The sequence below is a fragment of the Nicrophorus vespilloides genome, unplaced genomic scaffold (genome assembly GCF_001412225.1).
Source record: "Nicrophorus vespilloides isolate i.1.1-1 unplaced genomic scaffold, Nicve_v1.0, whole genome shotgun sequence".
NCBI classification, from domain to species: domain Eukaryota; kingdom Metazoa; phylum Arthropoda; class Insecta; order Coleoptera; family Silphidae; genus Nicrophorus; species Nicrophorus vespilloides.
Window position 1 is genome coordinate 15,376 of NW_017097212.1, and position 23,566 is coordinate 38,941.

At 33.6% G+C, this 23,566-nt stretch overlaps 8 protein-coding genes across 12 annotated transcripts; 4 read left to right on the top strand and 4 right to left on the bottom strand.

Annotated features, from left to right (window-relative positions):
- Window positions 1-2,045: 2,045 nt before the first annotated feature.
- Window positions 2,046-3,215, top strand: LOC108559401 (juvenile hormone acid O-methyltransferase-like). The gene is made up of 3 exons (XM_017916668.1): window positions 2,046-2,585; window positions 2,651-2,931; window positions 2,995-3,215. The coding sequence occupies exons 1-3, from the start codon at window positions 2,224-2,226 to the stop codon at window positions 3,174-3,176; spliced, it is 825 nt and encodes a 274-aa protein (XP_017772157.1). The 5' UTR covers window positions 2,046-2,223; the 3' UTR covers window positions 3,177-3,215.
- Window positions 3,216-3,536: 321 nt separating this feature from the next.
- On the bottom strand, window positions 3,537-6,630 carry LOC108559402 (probable protein S-acyltransferase 23). Its single transcript, XM_017916669.1, has 5 exons — window positions 6,129-6,630; window positions 4,953-5,493; window positions 4,653-4,895; window positions 4,102-4,593; window positions 3,537-4,047 (listed from the first exon to the last, which is right to left on the bottom strand). Exons 1-5 carry the CDS (start codon window positions 6,239-6,241, stop codon window positions 3,865-3,867), a joined length of 1,572 nt encoding a protein of 523 aa, XP_017772158.1. The 5' UTR covers window positions 6,242-6,630; the 3' UTR covers window positions 3,537-3,864.
- A 639-nt stretch (window positions 6,631-7,269) lies between these two features.
- Window positions 7,270-9,822, top strand: LOC108559404 (equilibrative nucleoside transporter 3). Its single transcript, XM_017916671.1, has 8 exons — window positions 7,270-7,895; window positions 8,142-8,305; window positions 8,358-8,452; window positions 8,516-8,566; window positions 8,624-9,079; window positions 9,140-9,225; window positions 9,281-9,480; window positions 9,538-9,822. The coding sequence occupies exons 1-8, from the start codon at window positions 7,668-7,670 to the stop codon at window positions 9,647-9,649; spliced, it is 1,392 nt and encodes a 463-aa protein (XP_017772160.1). The 5' UTR covers window positions 7,270-7,667; the 3' UTR covers window positions 9,650-9,822.
- Window positions 9,823-10,822: 1,000 nt separating this feature from the next.
- On the top strand, window positions 10,823-15,807 carry LOC108559427 (peptidyl-prolyl cis-trans isomerase D). Its single transcript, XM_017916717.1, has 6 exons — window positions 10,823-11,070; window positions 11,821-11,958; window positions 14,533-14,639; window positions 14,702-14,890; window positions 14,952-15,317; window positions 15,379-15,807. The coding sequence occupies exons 1-6, from the start codon at window positions 10,965-10,967 to the stop codon at window positions 15,598-15,600; spliced, it is 1,128 nt and encodes a 375-aa protein (XP_017772206.1). The 5' UTR covers window positions 10,823-10,964; the 3' UTR covers window positions 15,601-15,807.
- Window positions 12,505-14,521, top strand: LOC108559426. The gene has a single exon (XM_017916716.1). The coding sequence runs from the start codon at window positions 12,712-12,714 to the stop codon at window positions 14,410-14,412; it is 1,701 nt and encodes a 566-aa protein (XP_017772205.1). The 5' UTR covers window positions 12,505-12,711; the 3' UTR covers window positions 14,413-14,521.
- A 684-nt stretch (window positions 15,808-16,491) lies between the features above and the next one.
- LOC108559406 (vesicle-associated membrane protein 7) lies at window positions 16,492-18,016 on the bottom strand. 4 transcript variants are annotated; one of them, XM_017916674.1, is made up of 6 exons: window positions 17,920-18,016; window positions 17,773-17,826; window positions 17,454-17,657; window positions 17,156-17,384; window positions 17,027-17,094; window positions 16,492-16,960 (listed from the first exon to the last, which is right to left on the bottom strand). In XM_017916674.1, the coding sequence occupies exons 3-6, from the start codon at window positions 17,655-17,657 to the stop codon at window positions 16,799-16,801; spliced, it is 663 nt and encodes a 220-aa protein (XP_017772163.1). In that variant the 5' UTR covers window positions 17,773-17,826; window positions 17,920-18,016; the 3' UTR covers window positions 16,492-16,798. The 4 variants fall into 4 exon arrangements, with proteins under 4 accessions (XP_017772163.1, XP_017772165.1, XP_017772164.1 ...); XM_017916676.1 differs by having other exon boundaries at window positions 17,773-17,860; window positions 17,920-17,999; XM_017916675.1 differs by having other exon boundaries at window positions 17,773-17,843; window positions 17,920-17,996.
- Window positions 18,017-19,215: 1,199 nt separating this feature from the next.
- LOC108559424 (RAC serine/threonine-protein kinase) lies at window positions 19,216-22,294 on the bottom strand. Of its 2 annotated transcripts, none has more exons than XM_017916713.1 (7): window positions 21,945-22,294; window positions 21,197-21,286; window positions 20,578-21,139; window positions 20,124-20,513; window positions 19,758-19,991; window positions 19,447-19,698; window positions 19,216-19,375 (listed from the first exon to the last, which is right to left on the bottom strand). In XM_017916713.1, exons 2-6 carry the CDS (start codon window positions 21,280-21,282, stop codon window positions 19,462-19,464), a joined length of 1,509 nt encoding a protein of 502 aa, XP_017772202.1. In that variant the 5' UTR covers window positions 21,283-21,286; window positions 21,945-22,294; the 3' UTR covers window positions 19,216-19,375; window positions 19,447-19,461. The 2 variants fall into 2 exon arrangements, with proteins under 2 accessions (XP_017772202.1, XP_017772201.1); XM_017916712.1 differs by having other exon boundaries at window positions 21,197-21,345.
- A 265-nt stretch (window positions 22,295-22,559) lies between these two features.
- LOC108559408 (26S proteasome non-ATPase regulatory subunit 10-like) lies at window positions 22,560-23,523 on the bottom strand. The gene is made up of 3 exons (XM_017916679.1): window positions 23,331-23,523; window positions 23,014-23,259; window positions 22,560-22,961 (listed from the first exon to the last, which is right to left on the bottom strand). The coding sequence occupies exons 1-3, from the start codon at window positions 23,433-23,435 to the stop codon at window positions 22,644-22,646; spliced, it is 669 nt and encodes a 222-aa protein (XP_017772168.1). The 5' UTR covers window positions 23,436-23,523; the 3' UTR covers window positions 22,560-22,643.
- Between the last annotated feature and the right edge of the window lie 43 nt (window positions 23,524-23,566).

Here is a 23,566-nt window from a genome sequence, read left to right on the forward strand (position 1 = left end):
TAAGCGTTAATTGGAACGTTCTTTGTAGGATGCGAGCTTGTAAAATGCGCATAATTAGGATTGTTTTAATTGTAATTAAAATTAACACAACCGAAACATTTCAAAAAAGAAATGTTTTAAATCCGCAAATGAAAGGATTAATTTTGAATTGTGTAAAAAAAAAATCACAGTTTTTTTTTTAATTTTTAATTAATTATAAGAACTTTTCTTTATTGTGAATTAAAACATTTTTAATTAATTCATTTTTATTAAGTATTGATATGTACGTTTCTAAATATTTATTGTTCTGAAAACACGTTGAACATTATCTTCAATTTACGATTCAATTATATTTGATTTATTATGTTTTTATAGTTATATGTGTATTACGTATTTGAATGTATGTTTAATTCATATCTATGGGCAAACACAATTAAATATTAATTTTTATGAATAATTGTTATTGATTTTCGTATAATTGTCGTTATTATTTTATAGGTAATTTAAGTATTTTCTTTTTTTGTAAAGGTAACGTTCGATTCGTCTGGGACATACGAAGTGCATATGCAAATTGGGCAAAATGTGGCCCGCTCTTCGATTGTTAAGGAAGGTGCACGAAGAAACGAAGTTGCAACTGGCATTCCGATACGAAATAAAGTAATAAATATACATTATATATATATATATATGGATATGTCCTGTGTGTGAAAAGAGTGGCGAAGAGCCCTGACCAGACACAATTACCACCGCTCCTTCACTCGCTCGCTCGCGCCCAAGCACAATAGCAATCTGTATCTTCGTCAGGTCTTCTTATCCTCAACGTTTTGTTTTATTTTCCATGAGAAACGCCTGTTTTTCACTGGTTCCGCCGGGTTTATTGACCGACTCGTCGAAGAACTCACATTTCGGGTTCCTAAACATTTTAATGTTGTAGTGGTCAGTTTGAACCGCCTCGGATATTTTTCTGCTGCTGCACTCACACGCACACGCACATACCAAGAAAAATGTTACCCAAAATAATATACATAAATAAATCTTGAAGATGTTATCGATCGTTTAAACAATGAATTAATCAAAATGTTATGATCGTTGTTGTCGATACAATTGATGGATTTATTGCAAGCTCGAAAATAAAGGTTCTCTTTTAAATTCCATCGACGACCTGGAACGACTTCTTCTAATTAGGAAACAACTTTTTTACCGCTCATTTTCTCTTTGGATGGATGGATAATAGACCACAAACTCGCAACTAACCTATCTCAATCCCGATACCCTTGTGGTGTATCATCGAGGAACACCTGTTTCATTATAAAGTTCGTCCGCATAATTTCTCTTGCAATAACAACAACAATGTCTAAAATTAAATCACAATCTTTACAATGCGCAACAGTATCACTTCCATCATTCCCAATATGTAAATTCCACTTCTTCTTTTTTGTTCATAATTTGAAAATTGATCTAAACTTGATTCTATGACCTAAATTCAAAACAAATTTGAAATAAAAATATAATAAAAAACAAAGTAAATATATTTCTTTTGAAATGCATTATTTCTTATAATATATTTATTTAGTTTTTCGTTGTTAAACTTTTTAAAACTTTTATTTCGTACGTGTGTTGTGCTGTGAGTTGTGCGTCGATGAGTACATTAGTACAATTTTCTTTGAGAAATATGAAATTTAGATTTATAATGATTTTCAAGTGAGGTCAAAGCTATTGTAGTGTAAAGATCTATTTATTTTTTTTTTGTATAAATAGAACACAATCATTCGACGACGATTTCTTTATCAGATCTTACGCAAGTGTTGGTATTTCCGTCACCTAATTTGAAAGAGAATAAATGTTATTAGCATGATCTTAAATAATAATAATATTTAGAATATTAAGATTGAAACTTTTAGAAAAATTGAAGTTCAGGGATTTGTTGGTGCATTAAATATATTTGTTTAATGTTGACCTTAATTTCGAAGAGATTTTAGGGAGGAGGTACTCTAAGGCCGATATACCAATTGGATTTCTCGTTATAAGAGCTCATCTCGGCAACGAAAATCAAAATTCTGGTCCAAGCGTCGCTTCTCCCCCACCGAAAAAATATATAAGCCGCGGTTGCTCGAAAATCCTCCGTAGTCATTAAACGCGACCCGTGTCCTAAGAACAGGAGACACTCATACAAAACTTTGCTTTTTTGTTGTTGTTGTTGTTATTCTTGTTATTGTAAAAGTTAAATATTTTCGAGAAATCAACATGAACAAACCTACGTTGTATTCGAAATACCACGGTCTGCAGACGACTGACGCCAATTATGTATTGGACAATTATATAAGATTGATTAAATGGAAGGGCCAGGATAATGCCCTTGACGTTGGTTGTGGATCGGGACAAGTCACCACCAATATACTGCTGCCATTGCTTCCTCAAGATTTTAAGAAACTCGTCGGTTTAGATATTTCGCCGGAGATGGTAAAGCACGCAAAGAGCCAGAACGAAAACCCCAAAGTGGATTTCATCGCGTCCGACATATCATCAATAGACATCAAAAACGATATATGTGAGGAGTTCGATCATATCTTCTCATTTTACTGTTTGCACTGGGTCCAAAATCAACGGTATTACACATTACATATAATTATCCATATTTATATAAATGATACTACTTTATCTTTCTCCGCAGGCAAACCATAAAGAATATGTATAATTTGCTGAAGCCCGGTGGCGATGTTTTGCTCACATTCCTCGCGAACAATCCGATTTTCCATATATACGAAGTTATGGCTAAAAACCCAAAATGGAGCCATTACATGAAGAACTACGAGCTTTTCATATCGCCATACCAGCACTGCGAGGATCCCGAAAAAGTCTTCGAAACTATGCTCATCGAAGAAGGTTTTTCGGTTCATCAATGTAAAGTCGTCGAGAGGAATTACACTTTCCCAGATATGAATGTCTTGAAAAGTATGTACATAACATTTGAAATATTCAGTTTATTTATTTTTCTTTCTTTCTTTCTTTCTTTAGAATCTGTTATCGCGGTGAATCCATTTATCAACAACATTCCTGAAAACATGAAAAATGATTACATAGACGACTACATGAAGGAAGCTCAAAATTTGAAATACACGCATAATGACGATAATAAGGATCTAGCACTCAAGGTACCTTACAATTTGTTTATAATAATCGCTAGTAAGAGCTCCTAAAGTGTAACATCAATTTATTTATATATAGCAAATTGTTATTTAGTTTAAAGGTATATAGTTTACTATTGGTTCTTTTTTTTTATATTACAGTACAAAAAAATAATAATATTTATAACTTATTGATTTATTATAGATAGATAGATGAAATTGTGTAAGGTGAAATAANNTCATATTTATATGAAATCTATATTTTATTACAATTTCAACATTTATAATTTACGCACTGAACTTTTCAATGTAATTAATGTGTATGTGTAAATTATGCAACATTTTTTTAGATTTGAAAATTTCGTGCTTGATATGTGTATATATAAATATATATAAATTATACAAAATTTTATATATATTTCAATATATATTTTAACAATAAATATTTTATATAACATTAACTGCTCATGGTTGTCTTATTGTAAGAAAATTGTATTGCTTATCCTTTGTAATGGCGCTTATTGTGTTTATTATATATTAATTAATTATTATAATAATAGGTACTAGTTAGTAATAAAAAAAAATATCTTTTAGAGTGAAAATATTTTATTAATCTTATTTTTAATGAACACCAGAACGGCGCGTCAACGACTTAAAGAGTAATCGGTAATTGTAGAAAAACATAACAGATAATGGAAAATTAGAGATCGCATAAATTTCGTCATTTTTTAGCGTATTTAACGGTACTGCAATATTTGTATCATATAAATTCGTAATAATCATCGTCAAACTCATCGGGCGTGCAAAAGAAAAACTCGATTAAATTTAGAATGGGGCCACGGGAGAACGGATTGAAGTACCTCCCGCGCTTGTCCCTAAGGTAAGCGTAACGTTTGTAATTGAACATTTCGTTGGTTGTAAGATTCATGCAAGCATGCAACACCTGAAATAGACAAACGATGTTAATATGTTAGTCAATAGTTGTAAAGTCACTTACAGATGTGCAGGTTAATATCCATCCGAGTCCCGAGAATACAAAGGCTTCAATCAAACCAAGCACATACATGATGCCGAAGCCTTCGATCGCAATGCAATAGGTGGCAAAGTAAATGGTTATCGAACAGTTAATGGCAACGCTGACGACGAACAAAAAGAACCACGATCTGTTTCGCAGACCGATGCAGTTGTAAATAAATGGACAGTGATGGTCAAAATAAGACACGCATCTATTGCAAATCCTGCAGTGCTTAGCCCTCAGCGGTCTCAGACATCTGCAGGTGTGACACAGCCTGTTTAATATAGCATTACGCTTCTTCCACTTATCGAAATAGGGAATCTGCTTTATTGCTCTATAATAAGATTCCGAACTCATAGGCACGTAACCGGGATCCTTACGATTAGCGATCACCCAGCAGACCCACATTACGATGTTCCAATAAATGAAGATGTAATGCGAAGCCCGCAAGATATTCCAAGTAACTGGAACGACCTGAAAACATCGTCTTTGTAATAAGATCAAATTTTTATGAAGCGCTTTAAAAAACTCACCCTGATGATATACATCGGGTATCCCCAAAGTAGCACCGAAGCCATAAAAAAAATTAAAGGCGCTTTAGAATTGCCAGCTCGTCCGAATATCAAACCCCAAACTTCATTAATCGGCGGAAACCAGCTGCTGCGTCGCTTCTTCTCCGTGTGCAGCACTTGCATAATTTCTCCATGTCTGTGACTTTGCGCTAGCATCAGAGGAGTCTTATCATTCTTATCCAAAGGCTCCAAATCTATGTTACTCTAAAAAACATACATATTTAAAAAAAAAACACTCAACACGCTCAATTTCCAACTTACTTTCTCGCACAGTATTTTAACGCAAGCTACACTTCCAGAAAGGCACGCTAAATGCAGCGGAGTCGAACCAAAGTGATCTGGTTGTTGCAAATTAGCACCAGAATACATGAGAAGACGGATTAAATCGGCATGTCCTTTGTACGCCGCCCAATGGAGCGCCGTATCTCCATTTATATCAACTAAGTGGTTCATAGCACCCATACCTAAAAGGAAAGCCGCCGTGGCTGTCCTGCCGAACATCGAAGCGGTCATTAAAGGTGTTAATCCTTTAAAATCAGCCGCATTAACGGCAACTCCCGCTTGCAAAAGCACCTGAACTACAGCGGCGTGACCCTTTCGACAAGCCCAGTGTATTGGTCTCGGGCCTTGAGTCCCCAGGCAGGACAGATCAATCGGTGCACCTCTGTCCACCAGGTATCTCATAATCTCCACGTTCCCATCCAGAGCAGCCCAATGGGCAGGAGTATAGCCCCATTCATCTCGCGCGCGCAACACCTGGGTACCGACTTTTTCGACGAGATCTTCAATGTCCGATACCTCCCTGAAATCAATTCGGGAAAATCCAATTGATAAGTGAGTCATGAAAAGCGAATAGTTTTTTTTGTTGTTGTTGTTTTTTTTTCTGTTTTCGATTAATCACATCAATTTCTAACGTCAAAATTGTTTAGTATAAAAAAAAAAAACTTATGTGATCAAAATGAGTTTATACATCAATCTTTTGAAGATAAACCTTTATAGTAATGTCAACTTTATCAGGTTATTTACGTCCTCTGGTAAAAATCCGGAGCCGCTCAAAGAGAAACAAGCTGCTCACGAAGGAGAATACTTTCACAAAAAGGTACTCGATTAAGTATTTCAATTGATAATTAACTGTTGTTGTTTTTTTTGTAGACAAGAGAAGACTTACGAAAGTTAAAAGAAAAGCAAAAACCAGGTTTGATGACTAAACATTTAAACTTAACTATTCAAATGTATTGTTTATTTTCTTGTACGTAGGAAAGGGCACTAAAGATAAGGGGAAGAAAGGTAATGATTAGAAGCATGATGTGAAGAGATTACAGTAATGGCGTTCAAATAAATAAGTTGGTGTTGTTGAACTTTGAAAATATATGTATATAATTAGTTGCATGATTAATGGTGTTCATGGTATTGATGGTATTGATGAAAGTTATTTACCCCGTTTTGACAACATCAAAGATACTTTTCTGTGTCTGGTCGGTAATGTCAGCTTCTGTGAGGTTCGAGTCTCTGGTGACGGAGGCAGCAGGATGGTCGGTGTCGGCCACCATGCTGCAGGACGTCTGCGGCAAGGCCCAGACGCTGCGGGCCGAGCCCGGACTCGGGTACACTTTGCAAAGCGTCCTGCTGCCGGCTCTTGCAGCACACCGGAAAACCTATTCCTCGTTGGAGCAATTTTAACGTTTTCCCTCCGATGTTGAGACTGCCTCCGCCGCCAAAAACGTTGGTAAATTGCGCACGCGAAAATCGAAGAAGGGCGAGTGTGTAATCGCTTCAAGGAACGCCAGCAGCTTATGTCTGTTTGTACGCTACGGAAAAGGGCTGATCGATTGACGCGCCACTCTGGGGCGGTTGCGCCGCATCGACGACACGCGATTCCCTTCCTCCAAAGGATTTCCTCCGCAACGAGTTTTGCGCATTTCCGGGGTTAAGGTTAAGGGCAGTTTCACTTAAATTTCTTCATTCCAACATAGATTATTGACAAACATTCTCAAAGCATCAAAAAGGAAATCTATCAAAAAAAAATATAATAATAGTTTAATTACATAATGATACAAATAGTATAAATATTTTCAAATTTCAATCTGAAGTTGATTATTTATCAAGCCAAACGAATGATTGGATAAATCACTAATCCTTAGTATATACAAAAATATATAATCAATAATTATACAATATTCATTTGGCCGAAAATAAATTGTACACAAAATTAAATTGCTGCAATAGATAATTTTAACAGGATACGGTTTTAATTAAACTCATCTATTTCTAAGCTTAGTATTATTGTCATACAAACTTTAATCTATTTAATGGCATAAGGCCATTGACCAATGAACCGAATTATGTAACCCGTATATGCAAGCGTTAATTCACTTTAACAATACATTTGATTGTATTAAACAACATTAATAGTAGTACAATAGAGATGAGCAGCAAATAGTAGACATATTTTATATGTCTACAGCAAATAGCATTAGAAGTACCATTTTTATATAACATATTCTAATGCTTAAAGTATATGCGTTGTACTGCATTAGTAAATTGTGTGAATAAACATTGTTTGTTATGCGTCAGTGTTATATCGGACAAAAAGTCATGTCTACTGATAACAAATTGAGTATAAAGCACGCCTCAGTGCTTGCCGATGATAAAGTTCAATGGGATTAACCTTTAACACTGTGTGTGTGCAATACAAGGAACCGTTCATTACTTCCTTATTTTAATATCATCGGTTTAACAAATTTATTTTCTAATAAATCAAATCCGTGGCTAACGACACATTTAAATGTCCCGCTCTTCAGTCACGTGACTCCTAAAAAAAAGTCAGCTGTAGCTTTGTATATATTTTCGTGCATCTGTCAGTTGGAGGGATTGGGGTTCGCATCAACATGCCCAGTTGAGGGGTTTTTCGATATCTGACGAATTGCACTTGGACGTGTTTTTCCCCCTTTGGGGAAAACTAAACATTTCTCAATCATGGAATACTCGATAAACACTAGACCGTTGCTGCAAGAATCTGACTCGGAGGAGGAGAATGTAGACTTGAGGACACAAAGCTACCAGGAAAATGTGGTAGTTAGAGACAACAAACCCCTGTTCAAGCAACCCGAGCCTAATGATAAATTTAACTTGGCTTATATAATTTTCTATTTACTGGGTATGACTACATTGATGCCATGGAATTTCTTCATCACAGCAGATGATGTAAGTACACTTTTTGTTAAAAAAATATTAGATAAACAATCTCTTTGTTTACAATCGTTCTACGTTAAAAAGAAACTATTTACAAAATAATTATTGCTTTTGAAAAAACTTCAATTCCTACCTGTATTACCTATGACCCAGTTTTTAGTCCAATATTGATTTTTAATTCAATTCCACAACAACAAGGTATCATTAAATTTAATAATAAATAATCAAATAAGTTTAAACATAATCTTTTTTTTTTAGTATTGGATGTATAAATTCCGTGATGTTAACAACAATTTCACAAATCTGATGAAAAATGATGGCAAAAGAACTCCGATGCAAGCTGAATTTCCTTCGTACTTAAGTGTAGCTTCTTCAACTCCAAACATTGCTTTTCTACTATTGACAACTATACTTAGCCAAAGGTAAGGTTGCGATGGATAAAAGAAAAATGTATATTTATATATATTTTTTCAGGATATCTTTGCAGTTTCGAATTTTAGGATCTCTGAGCTGTATGCTCATTTTATTTATCATAACCACTGTATTTGTAAAAGTAAACACAGACGAGTGTAAGTTTATGACACTACTATTTGCTGATGTTTGCAATATAATCTGTTTTTTTTTTATTACAGGGCAACAAACGTTTTTCTTGCTAACACTTTGTTCAGTAGTGTTACTGAACGGTAAGTTATTTGTTTGTTGGTTTCACACGTTATTGTAATGCTAATTTATGGAAACAGCTTTTAGCGCAATTTTATCGGGTAGCATTTTCGGAATAATCGGAAAGTTCTCTCCGAAATACATCACTGCAACTGTCGGTGGACAAGCTTTAGGTGGAATTTTTGCTGCCATCGCGCAGATCGTTTCTTTAGCTATTGGAATATCCTCGCAGTTCAGCGCCTTCGTATACTTTATGATCGGCAACTTGATGATCCTCGTTTCACTCGTCAGTTACGTGGTACTCTCCAGAACAGTTTTCTTCAAATACCACATCTCCGAGAAGACTGGAATTACGGTGAACGAGTTCCAAACTGAACTATCGCGCCCGAGGATAGTGAACTACAGTACGATATTAAGAAAGATATGGACCTACGGAGTTAGCGTATTCTTAGTGTTCACAATCACGTTATCCATTTATCCGGGAGTTTCGGTGCTAATAGAATCAGAAGACAAAAGTAGCGGAAGTGCTTGGACCAGTAAGTGCTAATTAACCATTCGATCGAATTAAGAGAAAAGCTAAACATTCGCCTTTTCAGACACTTACTTTGTTCCTGTCGTTTCGTATCTATTATTTAGCACCGGCGATTACACTGGAAGGCTTTTAGCCGGTTACTTCCAGAAGGTTAGTAAACTAAACTTTTAGTGTATTATAACAATTCATTTTATGTTACTTTTAGCCAAAGAAAGGAAAATGGATAATAGTAATCAATTTAATGCGAATTGTCTTCATTCCGTTGCTTCTATTCTGCAATGCTCAACCCAGGCATTCAAATTTACCCGTGCTGCTTAACAAAGATTATTATTATATCACAGTCATTACACTGTTTTCTATAAGCAACGGTTACTTGGCGAATCTGTCGGTTATTTGTGCCCCGAGGTATTGAGAGTTGTTTACCATAATTTTATCAATATGTATTAACTATATATTTTTTAGGATCGTCGATCAACACGAAAAGGAGACAGCGTCATCCATGATGACAGTTTTTATGGGAGTCGGATTGGGTCTAGGTTCAGCAATTGGTCTACTTATAGTGAAACTAATATAATCACTACTTAGTTTAAAGTTAGTATGAATTGCACCACTGATGAATTTCTAGTCCACCATTCCAATCAACTCTTTGTACATATTAGTACACTAAGTTATGTGTTATTATCATACCGAAACGTGATATAAAAAAAAATGAAAACTGTGTTCATTACACTTGTTATTTATTTATATACTAGATTTACTTAATTTAGTTCATTTTAAAGATAATTTTATTTTTTTAACACCAATTTCTTAAGCGTTTCGATGCTCGATTTTTTTTATGTATTAAATAATTTTTATGTATCAATTGTTCCGTTATACAATATATTTACTATATTTTAAAATTATACATATATTAGATTGAAATATCAACCTATTTTCATTGTTGTTTTTCTTTTTCAACCAATTACAATTTATGTGAACACATTCAAAACCAATATTACTTGGCTTTGAATGTAACATTTTCTCATAATAATTTCCTCCTTTTACATTTGGTCTATTGTATTGTATTCCACTTCATAACTATCCAAATTTAATATTTTTTTAATTGTAAATATTCATTTTCATTGAGTATCAATAATTTGTCATCTTTTATTACATGTATTTCACTGTAGACTACAAAAAGAAGACATTATTTATTTGTTATATTCTGTATTTTTATGATATTATTAGTTGTTTCAATATATATATTTTATTATCAATAAATCCTTTTCCTGAAACTGTATAATATTCTGCATTCTTAAGTAATCTGTAAACAAATTATAGAATTATTTCTAAGAAGATTTAAAATGTATTTTCATGGATTTCAAAAAGATTCTAGATGAACTCTTTTAAATGTAAACGATTATTAGAGTAATGACACCTGTTTGAACTCAATTAATGGTTAACAAGAAGGCTTCTTCAATTTTATTATATGTTATATAATCACAAGCATTAGATAAAAACAATATACATATTTGTATCTTGGCTTAACTCAATGCAATGTGGGTTGTCTACAAATGTATTGATGTTCTTTATATACAAAAAAAAACACATCTTTATATAGAATAAATCGAAAACATATCTTTATTTATTCCATCTATAAATAGCACATTAATTAAAGACTGTTGTTTACAAAAATGAAAATCGTTCCAAAATAAATCTTATTCGAATCAACCGATTCGACCGTTCGACTAATCTCGCCAATTCTGTCAAAAGCGCTATTTTAATGTAATTGAACAAGACGATTTATGCTAAGAGGGAAAAAAAAAAGTAGGTACGATAATTGATAAAATGTATGCGACAAGTGCATTCGATGCAGTGCGTCCTTAGACTATTTAGAGTACGCATAAAATATGGTGGAACAAGTGGCAAAGACCGCAGACGACTTCGCAAAATCCGAAGATGTTCCCATCGAAAATGTTTATGTCTACCTGGATATACGTATTGATAGAGAAAAAGGTAAACATAATTACAACAAAATTAAAAAAGAATGTTTGTTTTCTAGTATAATAAATTAGAGATGTTATATTTTTAATATAATAATTGACACGACATAACAATAATAATAATTAGTAACAATTTATTCTTTTTTTAACATATTGTTATCTATATTGTTATATTTGTATCACATTGCTTTAACTCAGTATAAAACCGTTTTTTTCCTCTCTGTATGTTATTATCATTTATATTTTTTTTCTTTAAGGTTAACCAAATCATCAAATAATTGCAAGTATCATCAGCTTCAGAAACATTGCCAATATTATTTTGTTGCAAATATTTGTAGAAATGTGTGTTTTTCTTAATCATCTTGCAACAACTCTTATCGTTTATTTGAAATGTTATCTTGTTTTTATTTTCATTCATACTAGAAATAACATATTTTGCACGTTTTAATCTGATTGTAGCTTAGAACTGAATTAGTTCTTCGTATTTTATTTATTGAATTTTATGAACACGATATATTGTTTAATATCAATTTATCCCATTTACTTTTTACATTACGAGGGCTGTATTTTATTGCGTAAATATTCTGAATTTGTATTCAGATTAATGCAATATTAATGAATCTGGTACATTTCTATTGTATGCTGATTGAACGCCAACGTCAAAACAATCTATGTTTATTTACAGCTGCTATATATATGTATTTAAATATGCAATGTTCCAATATTTGCAAGCTTAAATAACGATACGTTCTTTTATTTTCAGCGGGTCGCATCATAATCGAATTGAAGAATAATATAGCTCCAAAAACTGTGGAAAACTTTCGCGCACTTTGTACAGGGGAGAAAGGCATAGGAAAAAGTGGAAAAAAATTGCATTACAAGGGATGCCACTTTCATCATGGTAATTGTTTTATTTATTTTTATATAATCTTTATATTGGGTGAAGTAAAATGTTCTGAGCCATATCTCAAGATGTATACGTTGCATCTTGTCATTTTATACTGCGACTTAAAGACGACATAGCGTCTGATAGGCCAATTGTCGAAAATGTTGATAAAATCATGGAAATCGTCGAATGCCGGTCCATGCGAGTATTTATTCCATTGCCCATGAATTGAAGATTAGCCAGAAAACCGTTTGGAACCATTTGCATAAGGCTGGTTTCAAGAAGAAGCTCGATGTATAGATGCTACACGAATTGACGCAAAAAAACCTTTTGGAGCGAATTGATGCCTGCGATTCTTTGCTGAAACGTAACGAAATAAATTATCTTGATGATAAAAAAAACTGGCCTTAATTTTATTACCAATAGAGACGAAAATTATGAAATTGCCTTCAAAATGGATAAAAGTTATCGAATAAAACTGCGCATATTTGATCTAAATACGAAAATTCTAACTTTGTTAATTTCATCGTCTGAATAAAGAGAAAAATTCTCAAAACTTTTTACTTCACCCAATATATTTTAAATTATCCATGGCAATTATAATTGTTGTTGTTGTTGTTGTTGGATGTTATGAATCAACTTCTGGGAAGCCATGGAAAACAAATATTTACTACATTCTGTCATTTACTAAACTAAAAATGAAAAAATTCTTGTGCTAAGAACACATAGGCATCACCAAAAGGTATCGTTTCGTGAATCGAAATAAACATGTCTTGTTGCTGCCCAGCGGACGATTTGATGATAGATTGCAATGGGTGTTTCATTTGCGATACGAGTCCGAAAGTGAAGGGCCGATTCGGTCTGGCATGGGTAACAGAGTCTCCAGATTGTCCGTGCCCCACGCCAGTCGGATGGCAGGTTGAGTTCTTGGATACACCCTCAAAGGTTGAACAGAAATGCCAGGAAATGGTACGATGGATAAACTGTCCACCATTGCCACGTTGTGATCCTTGTCCACCTTGCGAACTCTGCTCACCGTGCAACCCACCACGATGCAACCCATGTGCACCAAAATGCAATCCCTGCGTGCCACGGTGTTGTCCGCCTTGCTGTCCACCTTGCTGTACACCCTGCTGTGCACCCTGCAGACCACCGCCTTGCTGCTGCAAACCACCGAAGAAATCAAAGAAATCGTGCTGTTGCAAGCCAAAGTGTTGCCCACCGATGGGTCCGCCCTGCTGCAGAAGCAAATCACCAAGACGATGCCCGCCGCCGAAATGTTGTTGCGATAAAGAGGATCTGTCGAAATGCGGTTGCGATGATGTCCCAGTGAAAGATACGAATGGATCCAATGGCTCCACATCAGGTAGTTATTGCATAATTCAACGATTCCCAGTAATGTGTCCATATGTCTCGCAACAGGTAACGGTAACTGATACCTATGAGGACTGTTGTGCTACTCATTCAGCAACAAACACATTGACCATTTACAAGAACCACAATCCATTCAACACCGACACTGAATATTATGATTCGTGCAATGAGAAATGTCCATCATTCGACCGTTCAAAATACCTGTTACCTCGTGGAACTTTTAGAGATTCTCTAAACGGAGATTTTCCAGAAACGAGGAAAAGAAAATCGCCGACTGCAACACCATGTTCTTCGCCAACCAAGCACCATTCTCGAGACATCAATAACTATGGAACCCAAACTGAACGTGACTACAGGAACTACGATTCTGAACCGGAGGAAACAAGATCGCCGTGTTGCAAGTGCAACCAAAACGAAAGCAAACAACGCGACACTGCGATTTCTCCAACACCATCGCCGACAACATCTAGAAATTCTCAAAAATCTGATATTTCAAAGAGCAAACCATCGGATGATGAACAACAACAACAACAAATTGACGAATATAAATCACAAGAAAATAATCAACAACCATGCCCATACAATACACAATACAATAACAACACATGCGTGGAGGATTGCATGAAGGAGACACTGAGTAATTGCGATTTTCCAGTTTCCGAAGAGGACACCTGCGAGTGCAACGAAGCAGGGCAGGATGGTAAAGTGGATTTCGACGATTCTAATTCGACTATTCGGCATAGCAGTACATCTGTTAGTGGTGGCAAACATAAGCAGAAAAAGCGTCAATGTCAGCCTGCTACTGGAACGTCCTCAATGGATAAAACACATTCTCAAATGTCAGATCATAAATCGCACAGCACGTTAGTTGGTTCTTCGGAAAAATTCGAATGCAGCAAAGACGGTGATGGTGACGGAAATTCTGATCAGGATAATAAAGTAAAGCAGAAGCAAGTAACGACCTTCCGATATAAATGGCTAAATTCGTGGGCCAGATGCTTCAAGAAACCTCCTAGTTCAGATGTTGATTGCAAATCCGCTAAAAAGGTTCATAATAGCAAAGACGAGGGGAAGGGTGATGATGAGAAAACTTAAGTGTATTAATTAATAATGGGCGTTGCATGTTAGTGTTTCAATAATATTTATATGGATGTGGTTTTAATAAATTTTAATCGTAACTGAATTTCTTGTGACTAATTTCTTTACGTTCTTCAGTAATTCCACAGTTCTTGGTCCAAAGTGGGGATATTTCGAGGGATGGAACACTTATTGATGATAGTATTTACGGAGGTCCCTTTGACGATGAAAATTTTGTAATAAAGGTAAACTAATTGTGTGCAAATTTATGGACTTGGAAAATAAAACATTGCATTTATTTGTTCAGCACGATAAAGTGGGTACTGTGGGGATGGCAAATAAAGGGAAGAATTCAAACGCGACTCAATTCTACATAACATTGGCACCTTGCACTCATTTGGATAACAGTAACGTAGCATTTGGCTACGTCAAGAAAGGATTTAATATAGTTTTAGAAATAGCAGAGTTGCCCAGGGATGGAGACGTGCCATTAGTCGTAAGTTGATCAAATACACATGTATGTAATTATTATTAATCATTTCATTATTGGGATAAAGCCTTGCATTATTGAAGATTGCGGAGAGATTAAGCCTGGAGAAGATTATCAAATAAACGAGAACGACGGAACTCTGGATGTATACCCACCGTATCCCGATGACATGGATGACATCAATGACCACGACATGGACATCGTGGTAACCGATATAAAGAATTCAGGGAATCTTTATTACAAGAAGAGCAATTACGTCGATTCCGACAGAAAGTACAAAAAAGTATTACGATACATCGAATGGACGAATAAGAAAAAGCTGAAGCACGATACCAAAGTACAAACGAAATTGAAGTCTCAAACGCTCTTCAATTTAGCTTCAGTTCGATTGAAAAAGATGAAATACAAAGATGCATTTGATTTGTGTTCGCAGGTTCTTGAAATTGATTTACGAATTCATTGGAATCATCTCTACAATTTCTATTCATTTTCAGGTCATCGAAATAGATCCAGATTATGGAAAGGCATATTATCGTAGAGGACAAGCTGCATTGAAATTGAGAGATTACGATAAATCCATAGAGGATTTTGAAAAGGCCAAACAGTACCATCCGGACGATCCTCTTATACAAAAGGACATGCTGTTAGCCAAAAAGTTGAAACAATGTTACCTGGAGACGGAAAAAGCACTTTGTTCGCGCATGTTTCAACAATAGGAATGTTTAAATTGCGCCAAGACAAGTATTACTAAAGTTATTATTTCATTGGCAGAACAGAAAATCGTAGATATGTTGAATTGAATTAAACTAAAAATGACTGAAAATTTTAGAAAAAAACTTGTATGTATATATACGAAATGGTTTTTAACTCAGTTACCATATATTTAAAGATCAATTTATAACCATTATTTTTAATATAAATATATTATTATTAAAAAAAATAATAATTTTAATAATAAGTTTATTTTATAGTGTATAATAATAATAATAAATTCAAAATGTTTATTTTGAATTTACTATTAATTTATTTTTATGATGGTATAAATAAAGTCAATACACACCTAATGTACTTAAACAATTTAAATCATAAACTACGTGCATTCCATAAATTAAACATACTTGTCAACAACAATATTTACTTTAATTCAACACTTCATCATATGATTTTTCAGCTAACATGTTTCTTTTAATATTTGCAAATTTTCTTTGCTTAAACCTAATTAAAAATGTGTATTTTTGGATCGAGCTTATATAAATTAACAGAATAAAAAAAAGTAATTTTATATTAAATAGACATTATATTTGTTGTTCAATTTTGCGTATTTTTTTCCCTTGTAAAGACGTGAATCATATTCAGTGTTGTTTATTCATACTTTAATAAGCTACATGTACATATCGACCGAATAACCTTGAATGATTCTATTTAAATATAGACTAGATATTCAACGTTGATTCGAAGCCTTTATGTCCATAAATAGTAGAGATTTCTTATTGAAATAATATAAATTTATTGAATAATTCATAAACATACATAGATTATAAAATAGTATTTTAAATAATTATTTTAAGGGATAACTAATTTAAAAAATATTATTTATGTATTAATTATTATATACAACTTAGCTAATATGTACAGGTTAATTAATTGTAAAAAAAAATCAAGAGATAAAATAATGCATTAGCTAATGCTAGAAATACGCCTCTACGATTACTTCACGGATTTGAAACTTCATTTGATTTATAAAAAAAAATGTGTATAATTTATTAAAATCAATATTTGTCATCTTAAACGTATATTCTTCAGAATGAAGCCTAATAATAATGAATAGCAAGCGTACCTCGTAAATATAAATTATATCACAATCTAATTATTGATTATTTTTTTTGATTAGTTCTTATAGTATTGATGTAGTGTTTACTTGGCTACGCAACTTTGCCATGCCAATCCACCGCAAGCCATCGAGATTATCAAGTATATAATGACAATGGCCACAGTTCCAATCACCACGTACATTTTCACGTTCTTCCAAAACATTGCTCGTGCCAAGTTTCGGCTTTTGCTCCGAAAAGTCACAGCCTAAGAAAATAAACAATTCCATATTAGAAAAAAATATAATTCATTTTTATGAATAACAATACTCACATTGTTACTTAAATTTTCTGCCTTATTGACGAGCAATTCCAATCTCTCGCCTCTCATAGCAACATTGTCTTTAAAAAAAAATGAAAATTAACTTCTTGTGTTTAGAATTAAAGATTTAATTTTTGATACCTATGTTTTTGACCATTATGTCTTTAAGTTCGTCCAGTTCGCCATGCACTTTCGAAATAGTGTCAATGTCATGAGACTCTGAATAATGTTTCATCTCATTTGCAAGTATTCGAGAGAATTCTGCATTCATAGCGTAAGCTATAGCATTTTCAATCGAGTATCCATAGGAAGATGTAAACCTCCTCTTTATTTCATTCAAAAAGAGGAATGCTCTGGATCTTTCGAATTCCTATAAATGTATATATGAATTTAAAGGAATCAAGATAAACGAATTAACTTAACAAAAAAAAGTACTTACATCATCTGTAATGCACATGTAAACAATTCCACTTTCAGAAACATAATGAAACAAGTAATTTCCATGCGAATATGTCAGTTTCTCATCTTGCTTCGGAATCTTTTCTATAATTTGCTCTGTTACTTCCGTAAAGTTCCCAGCACAATTTGCATACTTTGCCAAAATAATGTTTCCTCGAGAAATCACACTGAATAGTATAGGCATCTAAAAATAGTATTTAATATACATTCAAATAAACATGTTTTACTTAATCTATCTATTATTTAAATGCACTTTCTATGTATCTTGTATACACAAAACAAACGATAATTCGGTTTACCTTAATGTTTTTTTTATTGCTTCCTGCTCTATCTCAGGTTCAATATATCTTTTTCTACAAAATAATAAGTGCTAAACATTAATGCACACTACACAAACTATTATTAAAGCTATTTCACGGCACTTTTGATAAGTTCAAATCTAATACCTTCTATTTTTAAGTACGTTTCCACAGGAAAACAAAGACTGCTTTCGATGTGAACAGATGACACATAGCAAATCGTTCGCAATAAAACAATTGTGATGGGTGTCAAAATCGTGGCGGCAATTTTAAAACTATGAACAACTGCGAACATTGCGCTACTTTATGAAACAAAATTTGTTTTCTTGTTGTGAGGGGAAAAACAAGGCACAACTAGATTAGATGCTTTTTGGAATAAACTTCTTGATATTGGATAATTTCTGTATTATTATTTATTACCTTTTTTAACTTAATATTACGATTACTTTAACAAGCAAAACAAATAAATATTATTAAATAACTACAAGTTTTACGTTTGATACACGGAAATAAGAATCAATCGATGAATAATATTAAAAGTTTAAAAGCGTGTACAAACTCCAAAACGCTCGGTATTCTCATAAAAATTTCGATCCACCTAAAAACAAAACAAAAAAACAACAACGAATCGATGTAAATTAATAAATGCTATCAATCTAAATATCCAAAACACTGAAATTTTTAGACACTTTTCGTATACATTCTTTAGTCGTTTAAAACATCTCAAAAAAAAAATGAAGGAAAAATATATCTTTATTTTAATCATTCTAAAAACTAATACCCGGCAATTAAAAGTAATAAAAAAAAAATTAAAATAAGAATATAACGAATATAAAAAGCTGATACAAATTAATTGTGCTTGAATTAAAAAGAAAAAAAGAAATATATAATAATACAAATAAAACAATAATTTGTAAATACAATTAAAATAGTTACAATTGGACCAAATCACTTATTAATAAACAGAAGAAAAAGATAATAATAATCATCATAAACATTTACACCCCAAAACAAATTTGTTGGAACGAGAGTGAAAGAGAAAAAAAAAAACAACAACTTATAAAGAGATCGACTTTGAAGTCATGCGAAAATTATTTAAAACAAAAAATTATTTACAATTTACATAATCTTACGACCGAAACATTCCAATAATAATAAAAAAAAATATGATTTAAAATGAAAGGTAAAATGATCGGCAAAGCTTTCGGACAACGGGCAGTGACTTAAAGTTAGTTAGTTAGTTATTATTATTATCAATAAATGCTCTAAGTTGCGTGATCCAAAAGCTTCACGTAAATAGATATTACATTCTTATTATTAAATTTAAAAAATAAAATTATAATAAATCACACGCGATTTCTTAATCATTTCAAATTATAACATAATAGCAGCACAGAAATTCTTGTACATATGTACAAAACAATGAGGACTGAAAGGATTACTTTTTCTTTCTTTTTTTCTTTTTTGGGATACAACTATTTACACGGCGCGTTTTTATAAAATATCACAATCTCACACCTTCAATAGAAACAACGTATTTTTTCTTTCGATATTCAGAGATAAATTATAGTTAATTTAACTTCTACATCATAAGTACATAAACCTGTACAGGAAAAAAAAAGAATTATTAATTTAATAATATATACATTTTTATGTTGTAAATTGTATTCTTACATAGCTTTAATGTAGTCACTGATGCATAGAAGCGATGCTGTTCATACTGCCGCTGATGTGAGCCGAGCTGCCTAACGTGGAAGACAGAGTGTCTTGGAAACTGAACTGAGGGAAGTAAGGTTCTTCTTGTATAGCATTCAACGGTGCCATATTATCGGGTGGTGTCAACTCGACGCTTTCTCCGGTGAATTCGGAGTCGAAATACCTGGTATCAGTTTCGCTGGTTACATGTGGTTTAAAAGGTGGTGGGATCTAGAGGAGAACAACTAATATTGAAATATAATCCCTGGACAATTATATAATATGTTCACCTTCTTTTGTTCTAAATCTCGCCAGTTAATCGAACTGAAAAACGGATGTGTCATAATTTGTTTGGCGTCGTCAGGACCTCCACCCAATCTCTTTACTGGATCTTTAATAAGTAGTCCGGCAAGCAAATCTTTGGCATCATTGCTTAACGTTTTAGGAAACTTGACTTCTTCAACAATAATCAGAGTAAATAAAACATCATGGTCTTTGTTATAGAAAGGCAATCTGCCACACATCTAAAAACAAATCTTTTAAATTTCGATAAACTATTTTCCAATTAGAATCAGAATTACTTCCAAAATTAATTATGATTATAATTTTTTTTTTACTCACTTTTAAATGAAAACTGTATAAATAAAAAAACTTACCATTTCATACATAACAACACCAATACCCCACCAGTCTACTGCTCTTCCATAGTCACTATCTTCAAGTACTTCTGGAGCTAAATATTCTGGTGTGCCACAGAAGGTTTTTGTGGTGCTACCATAAGCAATGTCCTCTTTGCAAAGTCCGAAATCTGTAATTTTAATGTGACCATCTTTGTCAAGTAGCAAATTCTCGAGTTTCAAATCTCTATAAATAATTCCTTGCGAGTGTAAATAGGCCAAGGCTGAGATTATTTCAGCTCCATAGAAACGTGTTCTGTCTTCGTTGAAGACGCGGAGTCTGGATAAGTGGAAGAACAGTTCGCCGCCATTAACGTACTCCATAACGAAACATAATCGATCGTTCGTTTGAAATGAGTACTTCAGTGACTAAAATCATTAGACGTGATTAGAGAATAAGAAGTTAAATAAGTAACAATGATTGAAGTCTTACGGTCAGGAACGGATGATTCGTGGTTTTCAACACGCGATTCTCTGTTTGCGTATGCGCCACTTCGTCCTTCTGTATAATAACCTCCTTTTTTAATATCTTAATGGCATATAGTCTACCCGTTGACTTCTCCCTACACAGAATAACCTTGCCAAAGGTCCCTTTACCAAGAACTTTAAGAAACTCAAAACTCTCCAATGTCACCTTCTTTTTACCAGACGATTTTGAAATTGACGTACCCTGCAATGAAAACTTTAGGGGCAGATCACTGTTCATCTCTCCATTCATATCAACGTCTTCACATTCATTTGAAATTCCCTCAGACACCATTTTAATGGCCAAAACCCACTCCTCTCTCTCCTTTTCAGTTTCAACATGAAACATCCTCTCAATAACTGTCGTCCACTGTAGGCCTCTGATAATAAATGTATATGGCTTAGGTCTGTCCACTGACATAATTTGGCAATCTTTGACAGTGAAATTGTTAAGTGGTTCAGTCATTGTATGAACGTCAGGCTTTACTTTGAATCCAATTAAGCTGCCATTGTTCAACAAATAGAAGAATCTAGAAAAATTAATAAATAAATCACCAATTTTTTTTTAGTTTACAGGAAAATTATACCTCCGACGCCAATTTTTTATGTGTTCTCCTCTCTTAAAAAGCCATCCCTCTTTCACCACATTCGATTGCAGATCTTTTGGGCCCATTGGACTGCCCATCATTGGTTGGCAAGCAGAAAAATCATTCATTTTAAATGCTTTTTACGAAATCTATATCACACAGAAAGATTATGTAGTGATTTCATGTTAATCAATGTGATCAGTGAAATTCAAAGTGGGCCACTGATGGCAGCAACATGTTTTTAAGGTTTCAATTGCGTTTGAAAATAGATTAGGTTGCATAAAATTTTTGCAATTAGACAAAATGCGCGTTATCTATGTTTTTATTGATGCGAGTGGGAGTGGGGTGGGAAGGAATTTGTTTTTATTTCTACTTTTTCATTACTGCTGGCATTTTATTTAATCGTGAAATAAAGAAATCGTGGTGAAATGGTACAGCACTTCGACGGAGAAGCTAAATTCCAAATGATTAACAGGAAGTTGTTTATGATTAGCTGTTTCCCCACTTAGGCGGCTTGTGTAAATAATAATAGAAGAAAAAAAAAAGAACGCGGAGGAAATCCGTAAATGACATAACAACTGTTTACCATTTAGAGGTTATGTTATTAGGTGCAAAACAAATGCAATACGCAGATTTCGAAAACAATAATACGTATATATATATATACATGCTGATATTTATATATATATAAATACGTGTACATCGAAATATGTATATATATGTTGCAATGAAGCATGTTCTGAGTTACCTTCTGGTTTTATTCAGATTTGCAGAAAATTCGATATAAACTTGGATCCGCGTGATCGTGTTTTGATGTTTGGATTCTACTACGTCGTTTCTTTCTCCTTCTTGTTGTACACGCAATATTCCTTCTTTCGCGGACTCACGTCTATTTGCACATCGTAATTATCCTGCAGGATGTACGAGGAAAGCAGTCGCGGCGAGCGGAATGCTTCCTAGATATTTTTCAATAGCTTAAATAATCACTTTTGCAAGGACATGTTTCACACATCCATGTAATTTCGTTACATGTATACAAAACTCACACACATAAACACACATTTGACGCACAATATTTTCGTGTGTTGTGGAACTGCTGTATACTTGTTAATGAACTCTGCTATTATGGTTCATTGAACTCGCCCACAGAGTGCGTTCAATTATTTTAAATTTTCTGACGCGGCATTTTTGAAAAATTTTACAAACTGAATCCGTTTTCCAAATGTTTATATTAAAGCAAACAATTTAACTGTAAACTATTGTGAAATCAGGGGTGGCCAAACTGTGGCTCTTCAAAAGTCTTGCTGTGGCTAGTTGGTTTTGTATAAATAATTACAGGTAGATTATATTTATTAAATATAATTTAATATTATAATAATTTAATAGTAATATTTAAAGTTGATTACAACTGTTTAGTTTAAAATGTGATCCAGTTAATACAATGTAATCAATTGTTTGTGGTCAAAGCCCTACGCAAGCCAATGGAACACAAATCCAAAGCTGTACTTTTATCCCTATTTTGCATGTCTGTTCTAGCTCCACGTTGCACCAACAACTTTGCTTCTTCCTGTCTGTCCTCTTCACATGCTAAATGCAATGGGGTATTCCCATAGGAATCCTTGCAATTCAAATTAATATTGTCAATAGACAACAGATACTTGACAACATCCAAATTTCCTTTAGAAGCAGCCCTGTGCAGCGCAGTTGCTCCTCTAATATCAACAATGTTCACATCTGCGTTATTTTCTATGAGCAATATGCAAATCTACAAAAAGAAACGTTTTAAGAACATAATTATTGTTAGTAATTGATCATACATTCAGCCAATTCTTAGATGCAGCATATTGCAGTGCTGAATGACCTTGGCTTGTCCTGTGATTCACATCAGCCTTCTGTTTTATTAAAAAAGTGCAGACCTCGAATCTTCCTGCTGAAGAGGCCAATACTAAAGGGGTTGCATCTGTGTCTTCACAGGCATCAATTTCTGAGCCCATCTCAGTTAGATAGGTCACCAATTTTAAATTACCACTAATTGCAGCCCAGTGCAATAAGCTTCTTCCATTCTAAAAACAAATCGCAAAAGTTTCACAAAGTTTAAATGACTGTGCATGTTTTAGGTTATATATTTATTTACCTCGTCGTTCTGTTTAATAAGAGACTTATTGTCATCTACTTGTGTCTTAATTAAATCGAAATCTCCGTTGTAGGCACTCTCGTATAAGGAATTTGGGGAAGCCATGATTTGAAAATGTTTCAAATAAAACACTTGACTTACTTGTTTTCGTGTTTGAATATTTCGCCAATTCGATAAATCGCAATGAAGTTTGCTTCGTATTTTCTCGTAAATCTAATCAAAGCAAAATGTACTTT

Bases quoted from the DNA above. Each gene is read 5' to 3' on its own strand.
- LOC108559401 (XM_017916668.1), top strand. From the start codon at position 2,224: ATGAACAAACCTACGTTGTATTCGAAATACCACGGTCTGCAGACGACT. The intron at 2,586-2,650 runs GTATTACACATT...CTTTCTCCGCAG, and splicing joins CACTGGGTCCAAAATCAACG to GCAAACCATAAAGAATATGT. The intron at 2,932-2,994 runs GTATGTACATAA...TTCTTTCTTTAG, and splicing joins AGATATGAATGTCTTGAAAA to AATCTGTTATCGCGGTGAAT.
- LOC108559402 (XM_017916669.1), bottom strand. From the start codon at position 6,241: ATGGTGGCCGACACCGACCATCCTGCTGCCTCCGTCACCAGAGACTCG. The intron at 4,594-4,652 runs GTGAGTTTTTTA...CGATGTTTTCAG, and splicing joins ACCCGATGTATATCATCAGG to GTCGTTCCAGTTACTTGGAA. The intron at 4,048-4,101 runs GTAAGTGACTTT...TGTCTATTTCAG, and splicing joins GGATATTAACCTGCACATCT to GTGTTGCATGCTTGCATGAA.
- LOC108559404 (XM_017916671.1), top strand. From the start codon at position 7,668: ATGGAATACTCGATAAACACTAGACCGTTGCTGCAAGAATCTGACTCG. The intron at 9,080-9,139 runs GTAAGTGCTAAT...TCGCCTTTTCAG, and splicing joins TAGCGGAAGTGCTTGGACCA to ACACTTACTTTGTTCCTGTC. The intron at 9,226-9,280 runs GTTAGTAAACTA...TGTTACTTTTAG, and splicing joins TAGCCGGTTACTTCCAGAAG to CCAAAGAAAGGAAAATGGAT.
- LOC108559427 (XM_017916717.1), top strand. From the start codon at position 10,965: ATGGTGGAACAAGTGGCAAAGACCGCAGACGACTTCGCAAAATCCGAA. The intron at 14,640-14,701 runs GTAAACTAATTG...TTATTTGTTCAG, and splicing joins ATGAAAATTTTGTAATAAAG to CACGATAAAGTGGGTACTGT. The intron at 14,891-14,951 runs GTAAGTTGATCA...ATTGGGATAAAG, and splicing joins ATGGAGACGTGCCATTAGTC to CCTTGCATTATTGAAGATTG.
- LOC108559426 (XM_017916716.1), top strand. From the start codon at position 12,712: ATGTCTTGTTGCTGCCCAGCGGACGATTTGATGATAGATTGCAATGGG.
- LOC108559406 (XM_017916674.1), bottom strand. From the start codon at position 17,657: ATGCCTATACTATTCAGTGTGATTTCTCGAGGAAACATTATTTTGGCA. The intron at 17,385-17,453 runs GTAAGTACTTTT...ATACATTTATAG, and splicing joins ACATGTGCATTACAGATGAT to GAATTCGAAAGATCCAGAGC. The intron at 17,095-17,155 runs GTATCAAAAATT...TTTTTTTTAAAG, and splicing joins CATAATGGTCAAAAACATAG to ACAATGTTGCTATGAGAGGC.
- LOC108559424 (XM_017916712.1), bottom strand. From the start codon at position 21,324: ATGAATGATTTTTCTGCTTGCCAACCAATGATGGGCAGTCCAATGGGC. The intron at 20,514-20,577 runs GTAAGACTTCAA...TAATGATTTTAG, and splicing joins CGAATCATCCGTTCCTGACC to TCACTGAAGTACTCATTTCA. The intron at 19,992-20,123 runs GTAAGTTTTTTT...ATTTGTTTTTAG, and splicing joins GTGTTGTTATGTATGAAATG to ATGTGTGGCAGATTGCCTTT.
- LOC108559408 (XM_017916679.1), bottom strand. From the start codon at position 23,435: ATGGCTTCCCCAAATTCCTTATACGAGAGTGCCTACAACGGAGATTTC. The intron at 23,260-23,330 runs GTAAATAAATAT...ATTTGTTTTTAG, and splicing joins TTATTAAACAGAACGACGAG to AATGGAAGAAGCTTATTGCA. The intron at 22,962-23,013 runs GTATGATCAATT...TTCTTTTTGTAG, and splicing joins CATCTAAGAATTGGCTGAAT to ATTTGCATATTGCTCATAGA.